General features: G+C 40.2%; 1 protein-coding gene across 1 annotated transcript in view; it reads right to left on the bottom strand.

Annotated features, from left to right (window-relative positions):
• The window catches only part of LOC128694845 (aldehyde dehydrogenase, mitochondrial), a 38,429-nt gene extending 18,906 nt beyond the window's left edge, over positions 1-19,523 (bottom strand). Inside the window, exons 1-4 of the mRNA XM_070094296.1 lie at positions 19,302-19,523; positions 7,339-7,443; positions 3,598-3,738; positions 3,183-3,429 (exon numbers count right to left, since the gene is read on the bottom strand). Coding sequence (XP_069950397.1) covers positions 3,183-3,429; positions 3,598-3,738; positions 7,339-7,443; positions 19,302-19,436 — 628 coding nt within the window. The 5' untranslated portion in view covers positions 19,437-19,523. The remainder of the gene's footprint in view (positions 1-3,182; positions 3,430-3,597; positions 3,739-7,338; positions 7,444-19,301) is intronic.
• Positions 19,524-19,778: the final 255 nt, after the last annotated feature.

Genomic DNA, 19,778 nt, shown 5'->3' with positions numbered 1-19,778 from the left:
CCTCAGTGGGATACGACAAGTGCGTTGAAAAAAGAATTCCAAAACATGGTAGAATGACTTGGAGAGCGTATAAATTTGTAGGGGAAGGAAGGCGAGGCAGGGGTCATACTCAAAAAGGTTGGAGGGAGGGGGTAAAGGAGGTTTTGTGGGCGAGGGGCTTGGACTTCCAGAAAGCGTGTTAGATAGGAGTGAATGGAGACAAATGGTTTTTTGGAACCCGATGGGCTGTTGGAGTGTAACCAGGGTAATATTTTGTGAAGGGAGTCAGGGAAACCAGTTAGCCGGACTTGAGTCCTGGAAATGGGAAGTACAATGCCTGCACTTTAAAGGAGGGGTTTGGGATATTGGCAGTTTGGAGGGACATATAAACTCATATCCGAGCACCTCTGCAAAGAGTGATTATGTATGAGTGATGGTGAAAGTATTTTTTTTTATTTTTTTTATTATCACACCGGCCAATTCCCACCAAGGCAGGGTGGCCTGAAAAAGAAAAACTTTCACCATCATTCACTCCATCACTGTCTTGCCAGAAGGGTGCTTTACACTACAGTTTTTAAACTGCAACATTAAAGTTTTTTTTCTTTCTTTTTGAGTCACCCTACTTCGGTGGGAAACAGGCAACGTATTAAAAAGTTACAAAATATAGTACACCTACCACTCGGCTTACGGCCGAGCTTGGTCCCGACCAACTGGTTGCAAGTCAAAATGGACATAAGTCAAACCTTAGAAGATTGCCGATGTACTGGGTAGTAGTAGTAGTTATACATGTGGTGGAAATGTCAGCAGGTACATGAGAAAGGTAGGTTACAAAAGATATGGCTTGGGTAGCATAAAAAATAGGTTGGGCAAATGTATATGGATAGATTTAAAAAGGCATGTTTCAGTGTCCCTTATAGAAAAGGCAGCTTGTCATTGGACTCTTCTTCAGCATTAATAAGAACATAAGAAAGGAGGAACACTGCAGCAGGCCTAATGGCCTATGAAAGTTAAGACATGAGCAACATCTGCATATCTTTATTGTAGACGCTTCGCCATTCAGTGGCTTTATCAATACAGATTCTAGGACATAATTAGAAGACAGTAGAACTATATACAAAAGATGAAGTAATCAGTCCCTCAGCCTTGGGGTTAGTGTTCACATCATCATGGTGGTGAAACTGGAGCAAAGGCAAGGAGACTGGCAGTTATATAGGCGTCAGTGGATAGGGACATGTAGCAGACGAGGTCAGTCACTGGTAGGCGGGATTCCCCAGTGGAAGTAGGTCCTACCCAAAGGAATGGGTTAGTTGTAGTAGCCGTGAAGGTCTTGTAGGTGTCCTCTGAATCAAGATTCCATCATGGAATCTTGGTTCAGAGGTGGTAGTAGTAGTGGAACTACTACTGCTGTTACCACCACCTCTACCTACACGACACTTTACCTGGCTCCTGCCACTATATATACGCGTTTTCTTAGTTTTCTCTGTATTAGGACTGAAGAAGCCACTCATGGCAAAACGTTTCCTTTAATAAATGTCCTGAACTGTACACAAGTGTCTTTTTCCACATAGAACATTTGCAGCTGCTACAAGAGAAAGAAAGGTTATAAAAGCTAAGGCTTGGGTAGTTTCAAATTTAGGTTGGATAAATACTTGAGTATTTAGTAGTACCAACACTCTTATATGGGTGTGAAGCTTGGGTGGTAAATGCAGCAGCGAGGAGACGGTTGGAGGCAGTGGAGATGTCCTGTTTAAGGGCAATGTGTGGTGTAAATATTATGCAGAAAATTCAGAGTGTGGAAATTAGGAAAAGGTGTGGAGTTAATAAAAGTATTAGTCAGAGGGCAGAAGAGGGGTTGAGGTGGTTTGGTCATTTAGAGAGAATGGATCAAAGTAGAATGACATGGAAAGCATATAAATCTATAGGGGAAGGAAGGCGGGGTAGGGGTCGTCCTCGAAAGGGTTGGAGAGAGGGGGTAAAGGAGGTTTTGTGGGCAAGGGGCTTGGACTTCCAGCAAGCGTGCGTGAGCGTGTTAGATAGGAGTGAATGGAGACGAATGGTACTTGGGACCTGACGATCTGTTGGAGTGTGAGCAGGATAATATTTAGTGAAGGGATTCAGGGAAACCTGTTATTTTCATATAGTCGGACTTGAGTCCTGGAAATGGGAATTACAATGCCTGCACTTTAAAGGAGGGGTTTGGGATATTGGCAGTTTGGAGGGATATGTTGTGTATCTTTATATGTGTATGCTTCTAAACTGTTGTATTCTGAGCACCTCTGCAAAAACAGTGATAATGTGCGAGTGTGGTGAAAGTGTTGAATGATGATGAAAGTATTTTCTTTTTGGGGATTTTCTTTCTTTTTTTTTTTGGGTCACCCTGCCTCGGTGGGAGACGGCCGACTTGTTGGGGGGGGGGGGGGAATTAATCGAGTGATAGGAGTTGGATTTGAGCGGGACTTGCACCTGAGCTTATTGCTTGGGTAGCATTTGTTCTGTTAGTGGGTTGGATTTGTGAAGGACCTGCCTAGTATGGGCCAGCAAGCCCATTGCAGTGTTCCTCTTTCCTTTTGTTCTTATATGGATGGATTTGAGAAGGCATGTTTCAGTGTCCCTTCTCTATTACGTAAGAACATAAAAGAACGAACACTGTAGCAGGCCTGTTGTCCCAAACTGGCCATGCCTTCTCAAATCCATCCATCCACATACATTTGCACTACCTATTTTTTATGCTACCCAAGCCATAGCTTTTGTAACCTTTCCTTCTCATGTACCAGCTGATATTTCCACCACATGTATAACTACTTCCTCTACTTGTGTGGGCGAAACATTGTTAATAAAGGCTCACATTATACTGCAGAGTCTGACCATGCATTTGGCAGCCCGGCTGCCAGACACACGGTCGTAAGTCGAGTGGACGTACGTCGAACAGGTCATAAGTCGGATGGTAGGTGTAGTGTCCATGACCCAAGTATTGCTGTCGTATTTTACACAATTATTCTACACCACTGACTGAAATGCTAATGCAGTACTTGAATTATTTTAGCTTTTCATAATACTGTGCAAGTTCTATTCCTTCAATATATTTACCATAACCTAAAATATTTTAGTTTCCAAAAGTGATAAAATCGAGGACAAATCCAAGCATAAACGGTGAACAAAAATAAATTTTCCTGTAAATTTTTTATGTTTACATTACTATATACCTGTAGCAAGAGCAGGTCCAAACTTCCAAGCCTGCATGAGAAGAGGGAAGTTCCAGGGAATGATCTGACCACAAACACCAATTGGTTCATGCCTCGTGTAAGCAAAGTGTGGACCATCAGTGGGAATGGTCTGGCCATGAATCTTATCGGCCCAACCAGCAAAGTAGCGTAGATTTCTAACAGCAAGTTCAACATCTACCATGATAGAATTTGTGTATGGTTTTCCATTATCAAGGGTCTCGAGGCTCTGGAAAATTAAAATGCTTTGGTTATTAATTTTTTCATAAAAATATTAGTATGTATAGTTAAACTAATTTATAAAAATGTGGACAAATCTTGTGATACAGTACTGTACTGTGTAACATACTATATTATAAATGACAGTACCATTTATTTAAATGTAAACTTCACTTACAGCTAGATAAACTTTGTCACGCTCTACAAGATCAGCCAACCGATTTATGAGGCGCCCACGATCATATGCATCCATCTGCCGCCATTCAGAGTTAAGTTCAAAAGCTTGACGAGCTGCTCTCACTGCTTTTTCAACATCAGCCTGTGGTTTTAAGCAAATTAGTGTTCACAGTATTTATTAGTAGTACTTTAATTAGTACACAACACTACCTAAAAAAAATAATAGCTTTAATGCCAGGAATGTGTTACCAGGAAGGAGCATACCCAGGGTAAATGTTTACATGACAAATACAGCCTCTCCTCACTTAACGATGGAATTTCGTTCCTAAGACCACGTCGGTAAACGAATTCGTCACTAAGCGAGGAGCATACTACGTATAATGGTATTGGGTTTGTGTCAACCATCTCTGATGTTTTAATGTCACCTTCGCACCATTTATAACATTTCTGGTATATTTTTAAATGTTTATACAGAAGTGTACTGTACATGTATATTGTGATAAACAGAATAGAGGAAATCAGCTCTAATATACATTATATAGGTATGCATACTGGTCAGAGCCCATTGTAAGTACGAGTTGTCGATAAACGAGTACATCACTAAGTGAGAAGAGGCTGTATCAAGTTAGACCCCTGGGTAAAGGCTAGCGTGATATCCATAAAAACCCTTAATCAGATCAATGAAACATCAGAATTCTGATGCCATCAACCTAACATCTTTAAGAACATTTGTAAATGAAATTACAATACATGTATATTTGACCACGACTCCTCTCACATGCTATTCCATTTGACAGATTTTTACCTTTCAATTTATTGAGGGGAATTTCAAAAATTTAATAATTATCAAGTAAGCATCAGCAGAACATCAGGATGCTGATGTAGGCTGACAATGTTCTGCAGATACATAATTTTGATAAAATGAAGTATCATTTGCCATATTCCATATCTAGGGTGGCATATTTCTTCCTCAATATAATTTGACTAATAATTCAATGCAGACACTCTTCTTTGTACAACAATTTACCAAGTCAAGTATGATCTGTAAAAACTTCAAAGTAGCAGCTTTCATCCCCAAGAGAAATGATCTTTTTATAACAGGGTAGTTACACAAATCAGCTACACATCTCCAAGTAGTCAATGACTAAATTAGCCAAGTGCCATTACAGGTCTCCCTCAACATTCACGTTTTCAACTTTCGCGGGCTTCACACATTCGCGAATTACCAACTGCCAAATTCCCAGCCTCCAAATTCCCAGCCGCCAAATCACATTTAAGTTTCCCGCCACCTGCGAGTCCCTACTACCCTCCCTCCAACCCCCGCAACTGGCAGCCAGCCCTCCCACCAGTGTGGCGAGTGTTTTGTTTGTTCATTATTTGCTATTAAACTACAGTATAAATAATGTAAACCCATTCATGACTGCATATTGGAATGGCTATTTGGACAGGTATTGGACGGTGACATCATGTGTTTACTCTTGAACACAGCAAAGAATCAAACATTTCTGCTACTGCTAATAACAATAGTAGTAGTAGTAGTAATAATGCTAATAATAATAATAATAATAAATTATAATAATAATAAATACAATAGAATTGAAGAAGGAAATTGTACAAAAATACGAGGGAGTGGTTGACACATCGTCAGTGTGGCTGTTTATGCTGGAGTGAGCATTAATATCTGTGCTCTTCCAAACATTTCACAATAATTCATTGTGTTTGGTGCTTGTAGATTGAGTGCGACTGGAGTGGTAGAGGCAGTGGTAGAGGCAGTGGTTGAGGCAGTGGTTGAGGCTGCCAATCTACAAGCACCAAACACAATGAATTATTGTGAAATGTTTGGAAGAGCACAGATATTAATGCTCACTCCAGCATAAACAAAGCCACACTGACGATGTGTCAACCACTCCCTCGTATTTCTGTACAATTTCCTTCTTCAATTCTATCGTATTTATTATTATTATTATATTATTATTATTACTACTACTACTACTACTGTTATTATTAGCAGTAGCAGAAATGTTTGATTCTTTGCTGTGTTCAAGAGTAAACACATGATGTCACCGTCCAATACCTGTCCGAATAGCCATTCCAATATGCAGTCATGAATGGGTTTACATTATTTATACTGTAGTTTAATAGCAAATAATGAACAAACAAAACACTCACCACACTGGTGGGAGGGCTGGCTGCCAGTTCAGGGGGTCGGAGGGAGGGTAGTAGGGACTCACAGTGGTCGAGGAAGTGGAGGCAGTGGTATTTAATAATATATATGTTATTAAACCATAACATGTATGTATTTAGTACAATTTACGACGTTTTCATGTATTTTATGATTGTTCATGGCTCAACAAGTTAAGGAAGAAGTATTATAATTCCCTACAATATATTGGGGCACCAAACATTCACGATTTTTCAACATTCGCGAGGCTCTTGATCCCCTAACCCTCGCGAATGTTGAAGAGACCTGTATATTTATATTTAGTAGAGCATTAATAATACACAGATTTTCCCCTGACAGTTATACAGTATATGTATGTGGGTAATTCAAGTGTTAATCATACAGTTAAACTTATTATAGTGAATAACAAATTTTATGGGTTAGTTACAAATGTAATAGACCCAGTACATGATCTATCCTCCATTTTTTGGGTTATATTTTGCTTCATACACAATCTGCCTCCCTTTGATTAATAATTTATTGGGAATTGTCCTATCCCTTTGTCAATACCTGTACATTATCTTTCATTTTTTTAATGCTGGCCATCTCCCAGTGAGGAAGAGTGACCCAAAATAGAAGAAACACTTTCACCATCATTCACTCAATTACTGTCTTGCCAGAAGCATGCTGACATCACAGTTCAGATGACTATCTGTACTGCAACATCGCCACACCATCCCTATAGAGTGGAGGCACTCTACTTCCCACCTCCATGATTAATATCTTGATGCAGTAAATTTTAATTTGGACACGTATTACCTGTAGCTTCAAAACTACATTAGAATCACACTGGATTTCAGGGGAAAAATATATCTAAATGGGAATTTTGTCGCAAGAGTTTCCTGGTTTCTGTCATTCTAAGCTAATTACAGTCAACATGCTAGAGGTCTCGGGAAATTACGCATACAGTACAGTACTAGTTTCATGATCTGGTACATTGATTTAGCTCAAGTCACAGTTGTGCCAATCTCATAAAAACTCATACCTTGCATGATTGAAGTGATATATGTACCAAGTTGATTAACACGTAAGAATCATACCACAGGCGGGGATAGAACCCACGATCAGAGAGTCTCAAGAGACTCTGATCGCAGGTTCTATCCCCGCCCGTGGTATAGTTTGCTTGCAATCGTGTCATTACGATTTCGTGAGTTAGGCAAGAATATTTATATAGTACTGAATCTAACCATCTAGACCTTATAATTACTATTACACTCATCAGGGAGTGCTATACTCTTAGGGGTCTTATAGTGCCTGTGTAATAGTAGGCAATCAGAATTAACCCATGAAGAGAAGGGCGACTCCAATTCCTTGGATGAAGACCCATTTGCAAGCACTTACAATTACATCCCCCACTACAGTATTTCCCATTGGTTACACAGTACTCTTCTGATGATGGTCTTTGCTTCAATACAGTGTTCACCCTGAGTTCACCAAGAGATAAAAGCAGTAGATAAAACTACATGTACCACAATAGTGCAACGATATGTTTCCAGACAGATAAATATCTGCTGTACTTACCTTGTCACCTTCCTCCACCATGGTGATGACCTCCCCTGTTGAAGGATTGACTGTTGGAAACTGCTTCCCACTCGATGATTTATGGAACTCATTGTTGATGAAGATCTGGTGGCATAGTAACAGTGATAATCTGAACATCATTTGTGTTTAAATACATTATTTTATTATTTTGAAAAACTATAGAACTGGATGGGAACATAAAAAGTCCGGGCTGAATGGTATTGCCCTTGATACTGGCCATGTAGTCAGAAACTGTAAGGCTGGAGATGATGTCCTGGTAGTCAGTAAATGGGGGGCTGATAGTGCTGTCCTGGGAGACAGTAATGGGGAAGCTGGAGGTGCTGTCCTGGGAGACAGTAATGGTGAAGCTGGAGGTGCTGTCCTGGGAGACAGTAATGGGGAAGCTGGAGGTGCTGTCCTGGGAGACAGTAATGGGGAAGCTGGAGATGCTGTCCTGGGAGACAGATTAGATTTTGCCACCGAAGTGGCTAGTTTATTGTGCACCCCATATCCATCCTGTGGACGGTAGCGCGAGAGCATGTGGATACACAAAAGGCCTAGGAACTAGGCCCCAAAGGGTTAACAGGAATACATATGGATTTATATCTACATATCTATAGTTCACTTATCTGTTACAAGCAAATTTAGGAAATTTGCTTAGTATATCTGGTATCTTATTTTCATTAATAAGATATCTTGACATGTCACATAGGTTATTATACTGTCTGTCTCTGTATTCCTCAATAAGTGGACAATTAAGCACATAGTGTTCAAGACAGTGACCATATGCCTGATCACATAATTTACATTTAGTTTGATCATCATCTGTGTGTCTCCCAAACTGCCAGAAGTACTTGTAACCAAGCCTAAGCCTGGCCACTACAACATCAGTCAGTCTGTTCACATTGCAAGTTGCTCCATAAACATACTTATCTACGTTCATGTTATCATAGTGGGTTATAGATCTACTCAGGCTTCTAACTGCATTCCTATAACAATCATCTTCATTATTTACTTCTCTCCTAATATTATTCCTAATGCTAGACACAGTTATACCAAAGTTATATTCTACGTTCTCCTTCTGGATAGTATCCTGGGAGACAGTAATGGTGAAGCTGGAGATTTTGTCCAGGTAGTCGGGAATTATACGCAGGAAGGAATACATATAAATGACCTCATAGGGGACAGGAGCCATAGTAGGGAAACAAGTGTAGTCAAAGATAAGATAAAACCAATATTGCAAACTAGAAATACCGCAGGAAATAGCAAACAAGAGGACTCAACTAGCAATAGTGAGGATATATTACCAAAAACAACTGGTGGGAGCTCCATTGTTGGTGCTAGGGAGGATAGAAGTAAGACAGGGAAACATGCACCAACAGGGAATACAGTCACAGAAACCCAAGGCAAACGGAAACCAAGCCTGTGCACATACTATGCACTCGGTATCTGCTGGCATGGGAAATCTGGAAAAACAGATGGGACGTGCAACTATGACCACCCTAGGAAATGCCATGCCCATATGACAACAGGAAAATGCAAACTCCCTTCCTGTAAGCTTTTTCACCCTGAACTGTGTACCTCTTCAGTACAGGAAAGACTGTGCTATAACTTAAATTGCCAGGCATACCATCTAAAGGGGACAAAAAGATACAAAACATCCAGGCCATGGGAAAACCTGGGTAGCCACAGCCACTCAAGAGGGAGAGGTTTTTTAGTGCCAGGAAGGAAAAAAAACTGGCAGGAAATGGCAGAAATCGTACACCAAATCCAGTCATTCCTGGAGTGGAACCACAGTCGATGGCCTCCACTCCAAACCAACAGATACAGATACTAATGCCGGAAAAAAAATCCCCCCCCAGTACCAACAATACCACCAGTCCGATAACATTCTTCTTTGCAAATATACAGGGTCTAAAGCCAGCAACAAATAACAAAATACCTTTCATCCGTGGACTGCTTGCAGAGGCAAAGGCAATGTTCGCGGCTTTCACTGAGACCCACATAAAGGATCACTTGGACAACGAAATATGGATCCCAGGTTACAACCTATACAGATGTGACAGAGTGAACAGGCAAAAGGGGATGGTTGGCCTGTACATTGCAGAGTCACTTGTTTGCACAGAACTGCTAAATGCCTCAAATGATGTAGTGGAAGTTTTAGCAGTAAAGGTCGAGAACCAAAACCTAGTCATTGTGATAGTCTACAAGCCTCCGGATGCAACATCCCAGCAATTCCAGGAACAGCTGTTAAAAATTGACCACTGTCTGGAAAACCTTCCAGCTCCTGCACCCAACATCTTGCTCCTGGGGGATTTCAACTTAAGGCACCTAAAATGGAGGAATATAGCAAATAATATTGTTGCAGTAATAACACCAGGAGGCAGCTCTGATGAAAACTCACACTCACGCGAGCTTTTAAATCTCTGCACAAAATTCAATTTAAACCAGCAAATAATAAAGCCTACTAGACTGGAGAATACACTAGACCTCATCTTCACTAACAATGATGATCTGATAAGAAATATCACCATATCAAAAACAATATACTCAGATCACAACATAATTGAGGTTCAGTCATGTATGCGCGGAGCCCCAGACCGACATAATGAGATTAGTCACAAGGGAGCATTCACCAAATTCAACTTCAATAACAAAAACAAAGTGGGACCAAGTAAACCAAGTCCTAACCGATATAAGCTGGGAAGATATACTAAGCAACACAGACCCCAACTTATGCCTAGAACAGATTAACTCGGTGGCACTCGATGTATGCACAAGGCTTATTCCTCTAAGAAAAAGGAGGAGTAGATGTAAAACAGAAAGAGACAGGCGCTCCCTTTACAGGCGACGGAAAAGAATAACAGAGCGGCTAAAAGAGGTCAATATATCTGAAATGCGTAGGGAGACACTGGTCAGAGAAATAGCAAGCATCGAACTTAAGCTAAAAGAATCCTTTAGGAGTCAGGAATCGTGGGAAGAACTAAAAGCCATAAATGAAATCGAAAGAAACCCAAAGTATTTCTTCTCCTATGCCAAATCAAAATCGAGAACAACGTCCAGTATTGGGCCCCTACTTAAACAAGATGGGTCCTACACAGATGACAGCAAGGAAATGAGTGAGCTACTCAAGTCCCAATATGACTCAGTTTTTAGCAAGCCGCTAACCAGACTGAGAGTCGAAGATCAAAATGAATTTTTTATGAGAGAGCCACAAAATTTGATTAACACAAGCCTATCCGATGTTATCCTGACGCCAAATGACTTCGAACAGGCGATAAATGACATGCCCATGCACTCTGCCCCAGGGCCAGACTCATGGAACTCTGTGTTCATCAAGAACTGCAAGAAGCCCCTATCACGAGCCTTTTCCATCCTATGGAGAGGGAGCATGGACACGGGGGTCGTCCCACAGTTACTAAAAACAACAGACATAGCCCCACTCCACAAAGGGGGCAGTAAAGCAACAGCAAAGAACTACAGACCAATAGCACTAACATCCCATATCATAAAAATCTTTGAAAGGGTCCTAAGAAGCAAGATCACCACACATCTAGAAACCCATCAGTTACACAACCCAGGGCAACATGGGTTTAGAACAGGTCGCTCCTGTCTGTCTCAATTATTGGACCACTACGACAAGGTCCTAAATGCACTAGAAGACAAAAAGAATGCAGATGTAATATATACAGACTTTGCAAAAGCCTTCGACAAGTGTGACCATGGCGTAATAGCGCACAAAATGCGTGCTAAAGGAATAACAGGAAAAGTCAGTCGATGGATCTATAATTTCCTCACTAACAGAACACAGAGTAGTCGTCAACAGAGTAAAGTCCGAGGCAGCTACGGTGAAAAGCTCTGTTCCACAAGGCACAGTACTCGCTCCCATCTTGTTCCTCATCCTTATATCCGACATAGACAAGGATGTCAGCCACAGCACCGTGTCTTCCTTTGCAGATGACACCCGAATCTGCATGACAGTGTCTTCCATTGCAGACACTGCAAAGCTCCAGGCAGACATCAACCAAATCTTTCAGTGGGCTGCAGAAAACAATATGAAGTTCAACGATGAGAAATTTCAATTACTCAGATATGGTAAACATGAGGAAATTAAATCTTCATCAGAGTACAAAACAAATTCTGGCCACAAAATAGAGCGAAACACCAACGTCAAAGACTTGGGAGTGATCATGTCGGAGGATCTCACCTTCAAGGACCATAACATTGTATCAATCGCATCTGCTAGAAAAATGACAGGATGGATAATGAGAACCTTCAAAACTAGGGAGGCCAAGCCCATGATGACACTCTTCAGGTCACTTGTTCTATCTAGGCTGGAATATTGCTGCACACTAACAGCACCTTTCAAGGCAGGTGAAATTGCCGACCTAGAAAATGTACAGAGAACTTTCACGGCGCGCATAACGGAGATAAAACACCTCAATTATTGGGAGCGCTTGAGGTTCCTAAACCTGTATTCCCTGGAACGCAGGAGGGAGAGATACATGATTATATACACCTGGAAAATCCTAGAGAGACTAGTACCGAACTTGCACACGAAAATCACTCACTACGAAAGCAAAAGACTTGGCAGACGATGCACCATCCCCCCAATGAAAAGCAGGGGTGTCACTAGCACGTTAAGAGACCATACAATAAGTGTCAGGGGCCCGAGACTGTTCAACTGCCTCCCAGCACACATAAGGGGGATTACCAACAGACCCCTGGCAGTCTTCAAGCTGGCACTGGACAAGCACCTAAAGTCAGTTCCGGATCAGCCGGGCTGTGGCTCGTATGTTGGTTTGCGTGCAGCCAGCAGCAACAGCCTGGTTGATCAGGCTCTGATCCACCAGGAGGCCTGGTCTCAGACCGGGCCGCGGGGGCGTTGACCCCCGGAACTCTCTCCAGGTAAAACTCCAGGATATTATAAAAATTGGAGGGAAAGAGTACTGTAATTCTGCTGTTCCATGACAAACTCCTGCAGATTAAATACAGTACACCTGGAGGGTACTCGAGGTGGGGGGTGTTGCAACCCCTGAATGGGTTACAATTATTATGTATATATGTAATGTATATTATCTTTTCATTTAATTTTATATTGCTTATATTTGCGATAATAGCTAAATCGTAAATGTATGACTTTATATTATTATTTGACTTTTATATTGTTATTTAGCTTATGTTGTTAGGATGTATATAAAATGTGCTCAGTTAGTCTTGATTGTCAAACTACTGTAATTATCGCTTGTCGCTCGTTATACTGCCGGCTTCTGAGCTGCAGTTGTCCATGTAGCTATCACGTGATCGAGGGGGGGGTGTCCTCACCTCTCGTGAAATTGTCAGTCTGCTAGAGACTCGCTTGCTGGTTGGACAGATAGTCTGTCAGACAGTCTGCTGGAGACTCGCTTGCTGGTTGGACAGCTTGTCTGTCTGACAGTCTGCTGGAGACTCGCTTGCTGGTTGGACAGCTTGTCTGTCTGACAGTCTGCTGGAGACTCGCTTGGTGGTTGGACAGATTGTCTGTCTCATTATTCTTGTTAGTTCTGTAGAACTCTGTTCTCAGAACATTGTAAAGACTTAGTGATTTTCGACGTTGTACTGAGGTTGTGTGTCACTTAGACACTCTGAACATCTCAGGTCCTTAGCTATAGCTTCTGACCTAATTTTGTACTGGTTCCTGTGTATTGTCACAGTCACAGTTTTACCTATGCTGAACATAGCTTCAGTATTATGGGAGTTTTGTAACTTTCGTGGAGGATCTGCTGATGGTCCCTACTTAGTGTCGTTATATTATTTCCCAGTTCCTAATTCTGTGTTGCAGTCGCTTGATATTGTATTGCTATTGGGCTTAGCATTCTTTGTTGTTCAAGCTGACTGTTCGGGTTGCCAGTCGGTCAAGAAGTTAGTTTATTTGAGGACTTTGTCAGTCACTTGTTTAAGTCTTATTCGAGTCTTGAGACATAGCTAACTACTTAAGAGCACTTACACGCATACACACACTTACTTGTACATATTTGTAATATCTTATTAAATGTTAATGTACCTGACGGTACTTAAGAATTATAAATGTGATGTGCTTTCAGCACAATAATATTGAACTCGAGAGATTGATTTTATTTTGATTGCTGTGATTTAATTTACTTTGATAATATACCTCTAGACAACTTATAGACTTAATAAATTTATTAAATTTTAATTTCTCTAGTTAGTAGCCTACCAGTTGTAATCCTAAAGCACTATTGAACCATACTGAATTTTAATGGATAATTGGACAAGGATACTGACTACTTGTTACGAAAACCCAGTAACAGGCTGGATGCTAGAAGGGCAGTCCTTTCTAGTATTCACTGGAGATCTCTAAGCTTTTAGAATCGCGTTTTTTGTAACAGGGGGTCAACATCCCCACAGCCTTGTCCATGACCAGGCCTCATGGTGAATTAGGGCCTGATCAACCAGGCTGTTGCTGCCAGCCACATGCAAACCAACATAAGAATACAGCTTGGCTGGAGTATCTCTGGTCAGTATTTTTAATTTACCAAAGTTTCAAAACGTTCAAATACGTACATACAGTATTTCAATAAGTACCACAGAAGGATTAACAGAACATAATGCTATTACTTGAGGGAACTGGGATGGGTGATCTACCCTTAAAAAGTAAGTTGGGAACCAAATTATTTTAGGTCTAGACATCTCAAGTCAGCCTGCAGTCTAAAATATGTAAATATTACTCACTTTGGCCACTAAAACAGGAAATGTCAGATTTGACTGTTCATTTACAAAATTAAAAATGGTGCAGTGCAATATTATTATAATGAAGAGGGAATTACTAAATCTGTGTGAACATGTGAACAATATTTCCAGTTCCTTCACACTAATTCTGGTGATGGAGGAGGAGGTAGAAGATATGTAAATTTTATAAATACATACTGAAAATGGATGCTACAAGCATTGTTTAATTTCTGTTGATAATTAGGTATCACTAAAGGGGGGGCCTTTTTTGTGGTTGATTGAACTTTTTATTCTTCCTACTTTCCAATTTTATTTAACTCGTAATAAACAGTAAATATGAGGGGGATAATCTCTATTCATTAAGTTACCTATAAACTTAAAATTCTAATAGGAAAGATGCACTTTGTATGTACTTATCTCCCAGTTTCCTTATCAGTTCCACCTACAATGGCTTAATCTTATACCACTGGTGGTCAGAATTTTTTGGGAGCACCTTATCACATCTTCACTGTTCACCTGCCATCTTCAGTTTCCCACAAACTAGATACTGTACATATGTAGAGTCCACTTAAGGTTTTATCACCATTTTAATATATAAGCTACCTACAGTCTTACATTACTTTTAAACTGGCTCAAGTCTTACCTAAAAAGTTAAATTACTAAAGATTGTACTGAATTAGAACCTAAGTGCCTACCCTTTCCCTAATTGTCATCTCTTATCATCATTAAAGGCGAACTAGTCTGGTTATAATAAAGTCAAGATAATTTACTGCATAAAACCACTAAAAATTTCAAATCGTGTATTATAATCAACACTAAGCATTAAACCACCAAGGTCATACAGCGCATTCAAATCATATAGAGTCCCATGAGGTTCAAGTACGGTAATTTAATCTTATGCTTAAATTAAACAGGTACAGGTACACATTGGTACCTGTATCATACATATGTAGTAACACGAGTGTCAATTACCAAGGATAACCTAAAAAGTACAGTGGACCCCCGGTTAACGAACTTTTTTCATTCCAGTAGTATGTTCAGGTGCCAGTACTGACCGAATTTTTTCCCATAAGGAATATTGTGAAGTAGATTAGTCCATTTCAGACCCCCAAACATACACGTACAAATGCACTTACATAAATACACTTACATAATTGGTCGCATTTGGAGGTGATCGTTAAGCGGGGGTCCACTGTAGTTACTTTCATCCACTTTAGTAATGATGACATTGATTTACCTAAGTTTAACACAAATGACCCCTTGCCATATATTGATGATTATGACAGTTTTATGAAAACAGGCCTTCACTTTATTCATGTCAATGCAAGATCACTTTTTCCAAAATTGGCAGAGATTACGATTCTAGCTAACAGAACTCAGGCAGCAGTTATAGCCATCTCTGAATCCTGGTTGGACGATACAGTGACTGACGAGGTCAAAATAGGTTACAATATAAAACACACAGATAGGTAAAGAAAAGGTGGTGGGGTATGTGCCTACATAAGATATGACAGCCTATAATCTAAGACCTGATTTAAATGACAATAAACTGGAGATTCTATGATTTGAAGTGTTGCTTCCTAAGACCAAGCCCATCTTAGTAGGAACTAGTTGTAATACCCTGCCACCCAAGACCAGTTCTTAGGGGGCTTTTCGAAAGTCTTGTCCAGGCCTGGTGGCCTGGTGGCTAAAGCTCCCGCTTCACACACGGAGGGCCCGGGTTCGATTCCCGGCGGGTGGAAACATTTCGACACGTTTCCTTACACCTGTTGTCCTGTTCACCTAGCAGCAAATAGGTACCCGGGTGTTAGTCGACTGGTGTGGGTCGCATCCTGGGGGACAAGATTAAGGACCCCAATGGAAATAAGTTAGACAGTCCTCGATGACGCACTGACTTTCTTGGGTTATCCTGGGTGGCTAACCCTCCGGGGTTAAAAATCCGAACGAAATCTTATCTTATCTTATCTTAACAATTGTGAGACAGCAATACTGGGAGACTTCAATATCTGTTTTCAACAGTAAAATAATGGGCTATGTAAAAGGTATAAAAATTTGTATTTGTATTTTGTATAAGCAAATTCTAGGTTTAAACAGTTACACTCCACTAATTAATGCCCCAACCCAGATCACAGTCAGGCATCATTACCACAGGCCTTGGTTTTATTTATTTATTTTTGTCCTTGCAAATAGTACATTGAGATTTTGTATTTACAATAATGGGTTGCAATGCAAAGAGCCTCTATTATGCCTAGGGATTATGGGCCAACTTAACATTATTGGCTTACAGACTACTTAACACTAAGAATTGTCATAGTTGTACAGTAGAATAAATTATATCATAGTTGTACAGTAGATTATTAATTATAAGTGAATCTAATTTATACAAGACAAAAGATATATTCATATACTGTATTCAAAAATGCTTTTTGTGAAAACAATGATTCAATTATATTCCTGTCAACTATGGATAAAAGGTTCAAAGTAATTGTTGAAATTATGATGTGGGAGTACATAAGTGAGTATATGTGTACTGAGTATTTAGCATTTAGTCTAGAGTGATTAAGTGGCTTTTGAGAAGAGTCTTAAATTGATTTTCAGACCGGGTTACTTTAGTATCTTCTGGTAATGAATTCATTTACTGCACCAGGAAAATCACTAGGGAATGGATAGGCCTACAGAGAACAATAAAAATTAGGTCAACTAGAAACTACAGTAAAGAAACACTGGTAAACAGGCTACACAATTGTGACTGGACAGTGATAAGTTTCACAGACGTAAATGATGCCTGGAAAAATTCAAAACAATGTTCACTGCCATCCTTGATAATATTGCACCAGTTAGAGGGTAGGATTAAACAGAGAACCGAACCCTGGATGACTACCGAAATATTAGATATGAAATTCAGAGACCAGTTGCTAAAAAAGATTTAAGGCAAACAGGCAGGATATTGCAGTGCTAAATGAATTCCAAAGGGTGAGGAAGAGTGCAGAGACTTATAAAAGGAGAGCAAAAATCGAGGAGTACAAGAATAACCCTAGAAAGCTCTGGCAACAACAAACAGTTGGGGTATAGTCATAAACCAGTAGTTAGATCTAACATAGTACTAAATATAGATAACGAGGTATGCCATGAAACGACTGAAGTGGCAAATACACAGACTGTCGCATAAACACTAGTAAGTAAACTACCAACTATCAAATACCTTTAACACAGACTCTGATACGTTTAAAACATACTATACCAATAAGGGGTAACCCCAAATAGTTGTCAACGAGTAAGTGCATCTCATGATTTAATGCAAAAAGAACTACGCAGATTAAACCCAACTAAGAGCGCTGGCCCAAATAACATCCCGTCTAAGTTCCTAAAAAATGGTGCTTCTGAATTGCCATTCCCCATTGCTCACATAATAAATTTGTCCATCACCACTAATACCATACCAGAGGGGTTCAAGGAGGCCAGAGTTACTCCTATCAATAGCAGATCTGATGTCAGCCACTATAGGCCTGTTAGTATACTCAAGTCTAATATCAAAAATTTGAGAGGGTGGTGTACTGTCAAGTAGTTAAGTATCTTATTGACAAAAATATTCATCATAGTTACCAATCAGGCTTTAGATCTTACTCAACCGACACCTCCTTAATTAATCTGACGGATTAAATGAGAACTGAAATGTCGACAGGGAACCTCAACTTAGACTTGCAAAAGGTCTTCGATACTGTCAATCGCAATATACTAAGTAAGAAACTTCAAGCTATCGGCATATGTTCCATAGACTGGTTTAAGTCCTATCTTAGCAGTAGGAAACAAATTGTCAAAATCAACAAAACAGAATCAGAACCCCTGCCGATAGTATGTGGACTTCCCCAAGGTAGTATTCTGGGTCCCTTATTATTTGTGTTATGTTAACAACATGCCTGTCAGTGTCAAGTGCAAACTCCTACTTTATGAGGATGACAGTGCTCTGTTAGTGTCAGGTAAAGGCCCACAAGATATAGCTAATGTAATAACACTAGAACTGGAGTCCTGCAGGAAATGGTTAGTAGACAACAAACTATCGTCACGCCTCGGGAAAACGGAAGCCATACTCTGACACGAAACATACACTGAGAAGCGTAAATAATTTTAATGTCCAGTGTAATGGGGAACCCATCACTTCAGTTTCCTCAGTAAAATATCTGGGAATCCCCTATGACCCATGCATGTCAGGAGAACTGATAAGGGACAGTGTTGTAAAGAAAGTGAATGCCAGACTAAAGTTCCTCTACAGACAAGCACAATGTCTACCTACTGAGGCTCGCAGGACCCTATGTCTAGCCCTTATAGTGTCATATGGACTACGCTTGCTCTTCATGGTACTCTGCCTTGAAAAAAAAATGCAAATCACGCAGAACAAAATGGTAAGATTCATCCTGGACCTGGGTCCAAGAGAACATGTAGGCCAGGATGAATTACAACAGTTGGATATGCTGAATATTGAAGACAGCGTAAAACAACTGAAGTTAAATCAAGTTTATAAAATTGCTCACAAACAATGTCCAGAATATCTTGCTGCCAATTCTGTCAAGGCTGGGATCCGGAGCAATCATAGTACTAGGGGGAGAGAGCACAACTTTGTAGTACCCACAGTCAATGGCCAGGCTTCAAACACCTTTTATTGTACAGCAATAAGGGAATGGAAGACTGCCCGCACATGTCAAAGCCAGTCATAGCATGAACCAGTTCAAGAGAGCCAAAAGGTGCCCAATAAATGTAGCGACAGAAAGGGAAGAGAATTATTTTTTTAGCTAACACATGTAATCTTCCCTTCTTCCTAGTGTATCTCCTTTATAGCATAATAAGACATTATCTCGTTTATAGAATAATAATAAGATATTGTCTCCTTTACACTGTAATAAGGTAAAATGACCCCAATGGAAATGTCACTGACTTTTTTAAAAGGTTATCCTAGGTTCTCTACACATACGTTGCTATGTATTATAATCTATGTAACCATTTGTGTATACCTGAATAAACTTACACTGGGGTTCCTGTAATGTACTGTATCTTGGTAGTTTCAACAGGTTAGACAGTGACAGCCACCCTGTACAGTTTTTTTGTCATAATCATTACATGCATATCATCATGATGTGTTATGACAGTGTCATGACAAAACATTAATGCTTTCATCAAGTTCTGTAGTTTTCTACACGTCAGCACTTTGGCCAGACTTGCCAGTTGTTGCACTAACTTACCCCTGTGTAAGGAACGTCAGGTTTGACTATAGGTTGAGGGATGGCAGGAGCAGAGTAGGCTGCAGCCAAGGGTAAATTTGGCTTCCCTACTGCCTTGAGGAAGACTGGATGACGGAGCAGGCTACGTAACATCATAGTGTAACAGCAGAACACTAGTGAAGACCAAGGTAGTCTGCCTAGCAAGGTCCGGGTGGCAACTGATACGTCACCACCTGTATCTCCCTGTTGCCAGCCTCGACTCCATTATAACTGTTGCCTAACCAAGATAGCCTAACGAAGCCGAATATTACTTTATTTTTATATCTGATTAATATCTAGGTACTTAATGTACTACTAGGTAACGTAGACAGCTTTATTAATTCACAAAAAAGTAATCAAGGGCAGCAGGAGTAAAACTTATCCACATGTCCCAGTATGTACTTAATGCTGAGCTTACTTTAATTTAGGAATTAGTGTATCTTTGACTTAATAACATTG

The sequence above is a fragment of the Cherax quadricarinatus genome, chromosome 45 (genome assembly GCF_038502225.1).
Source record: "Cherax quadricarinatus isolate ZL_2023a chromosome 45, ASM3850222v1, whole genome shotgun sequence".
In the NCBI taxonomy this organism is placed as follows: domain Eukaryota; kingdom Metazoa; phylum Arthropoda; class Malacostraca; order Decapoda; family Parastacidae; genus Cherax; species Cherax quadricarinatus.
This window is presented reverse-complemented; position numbering and strand designations above follow the sequence as displayed.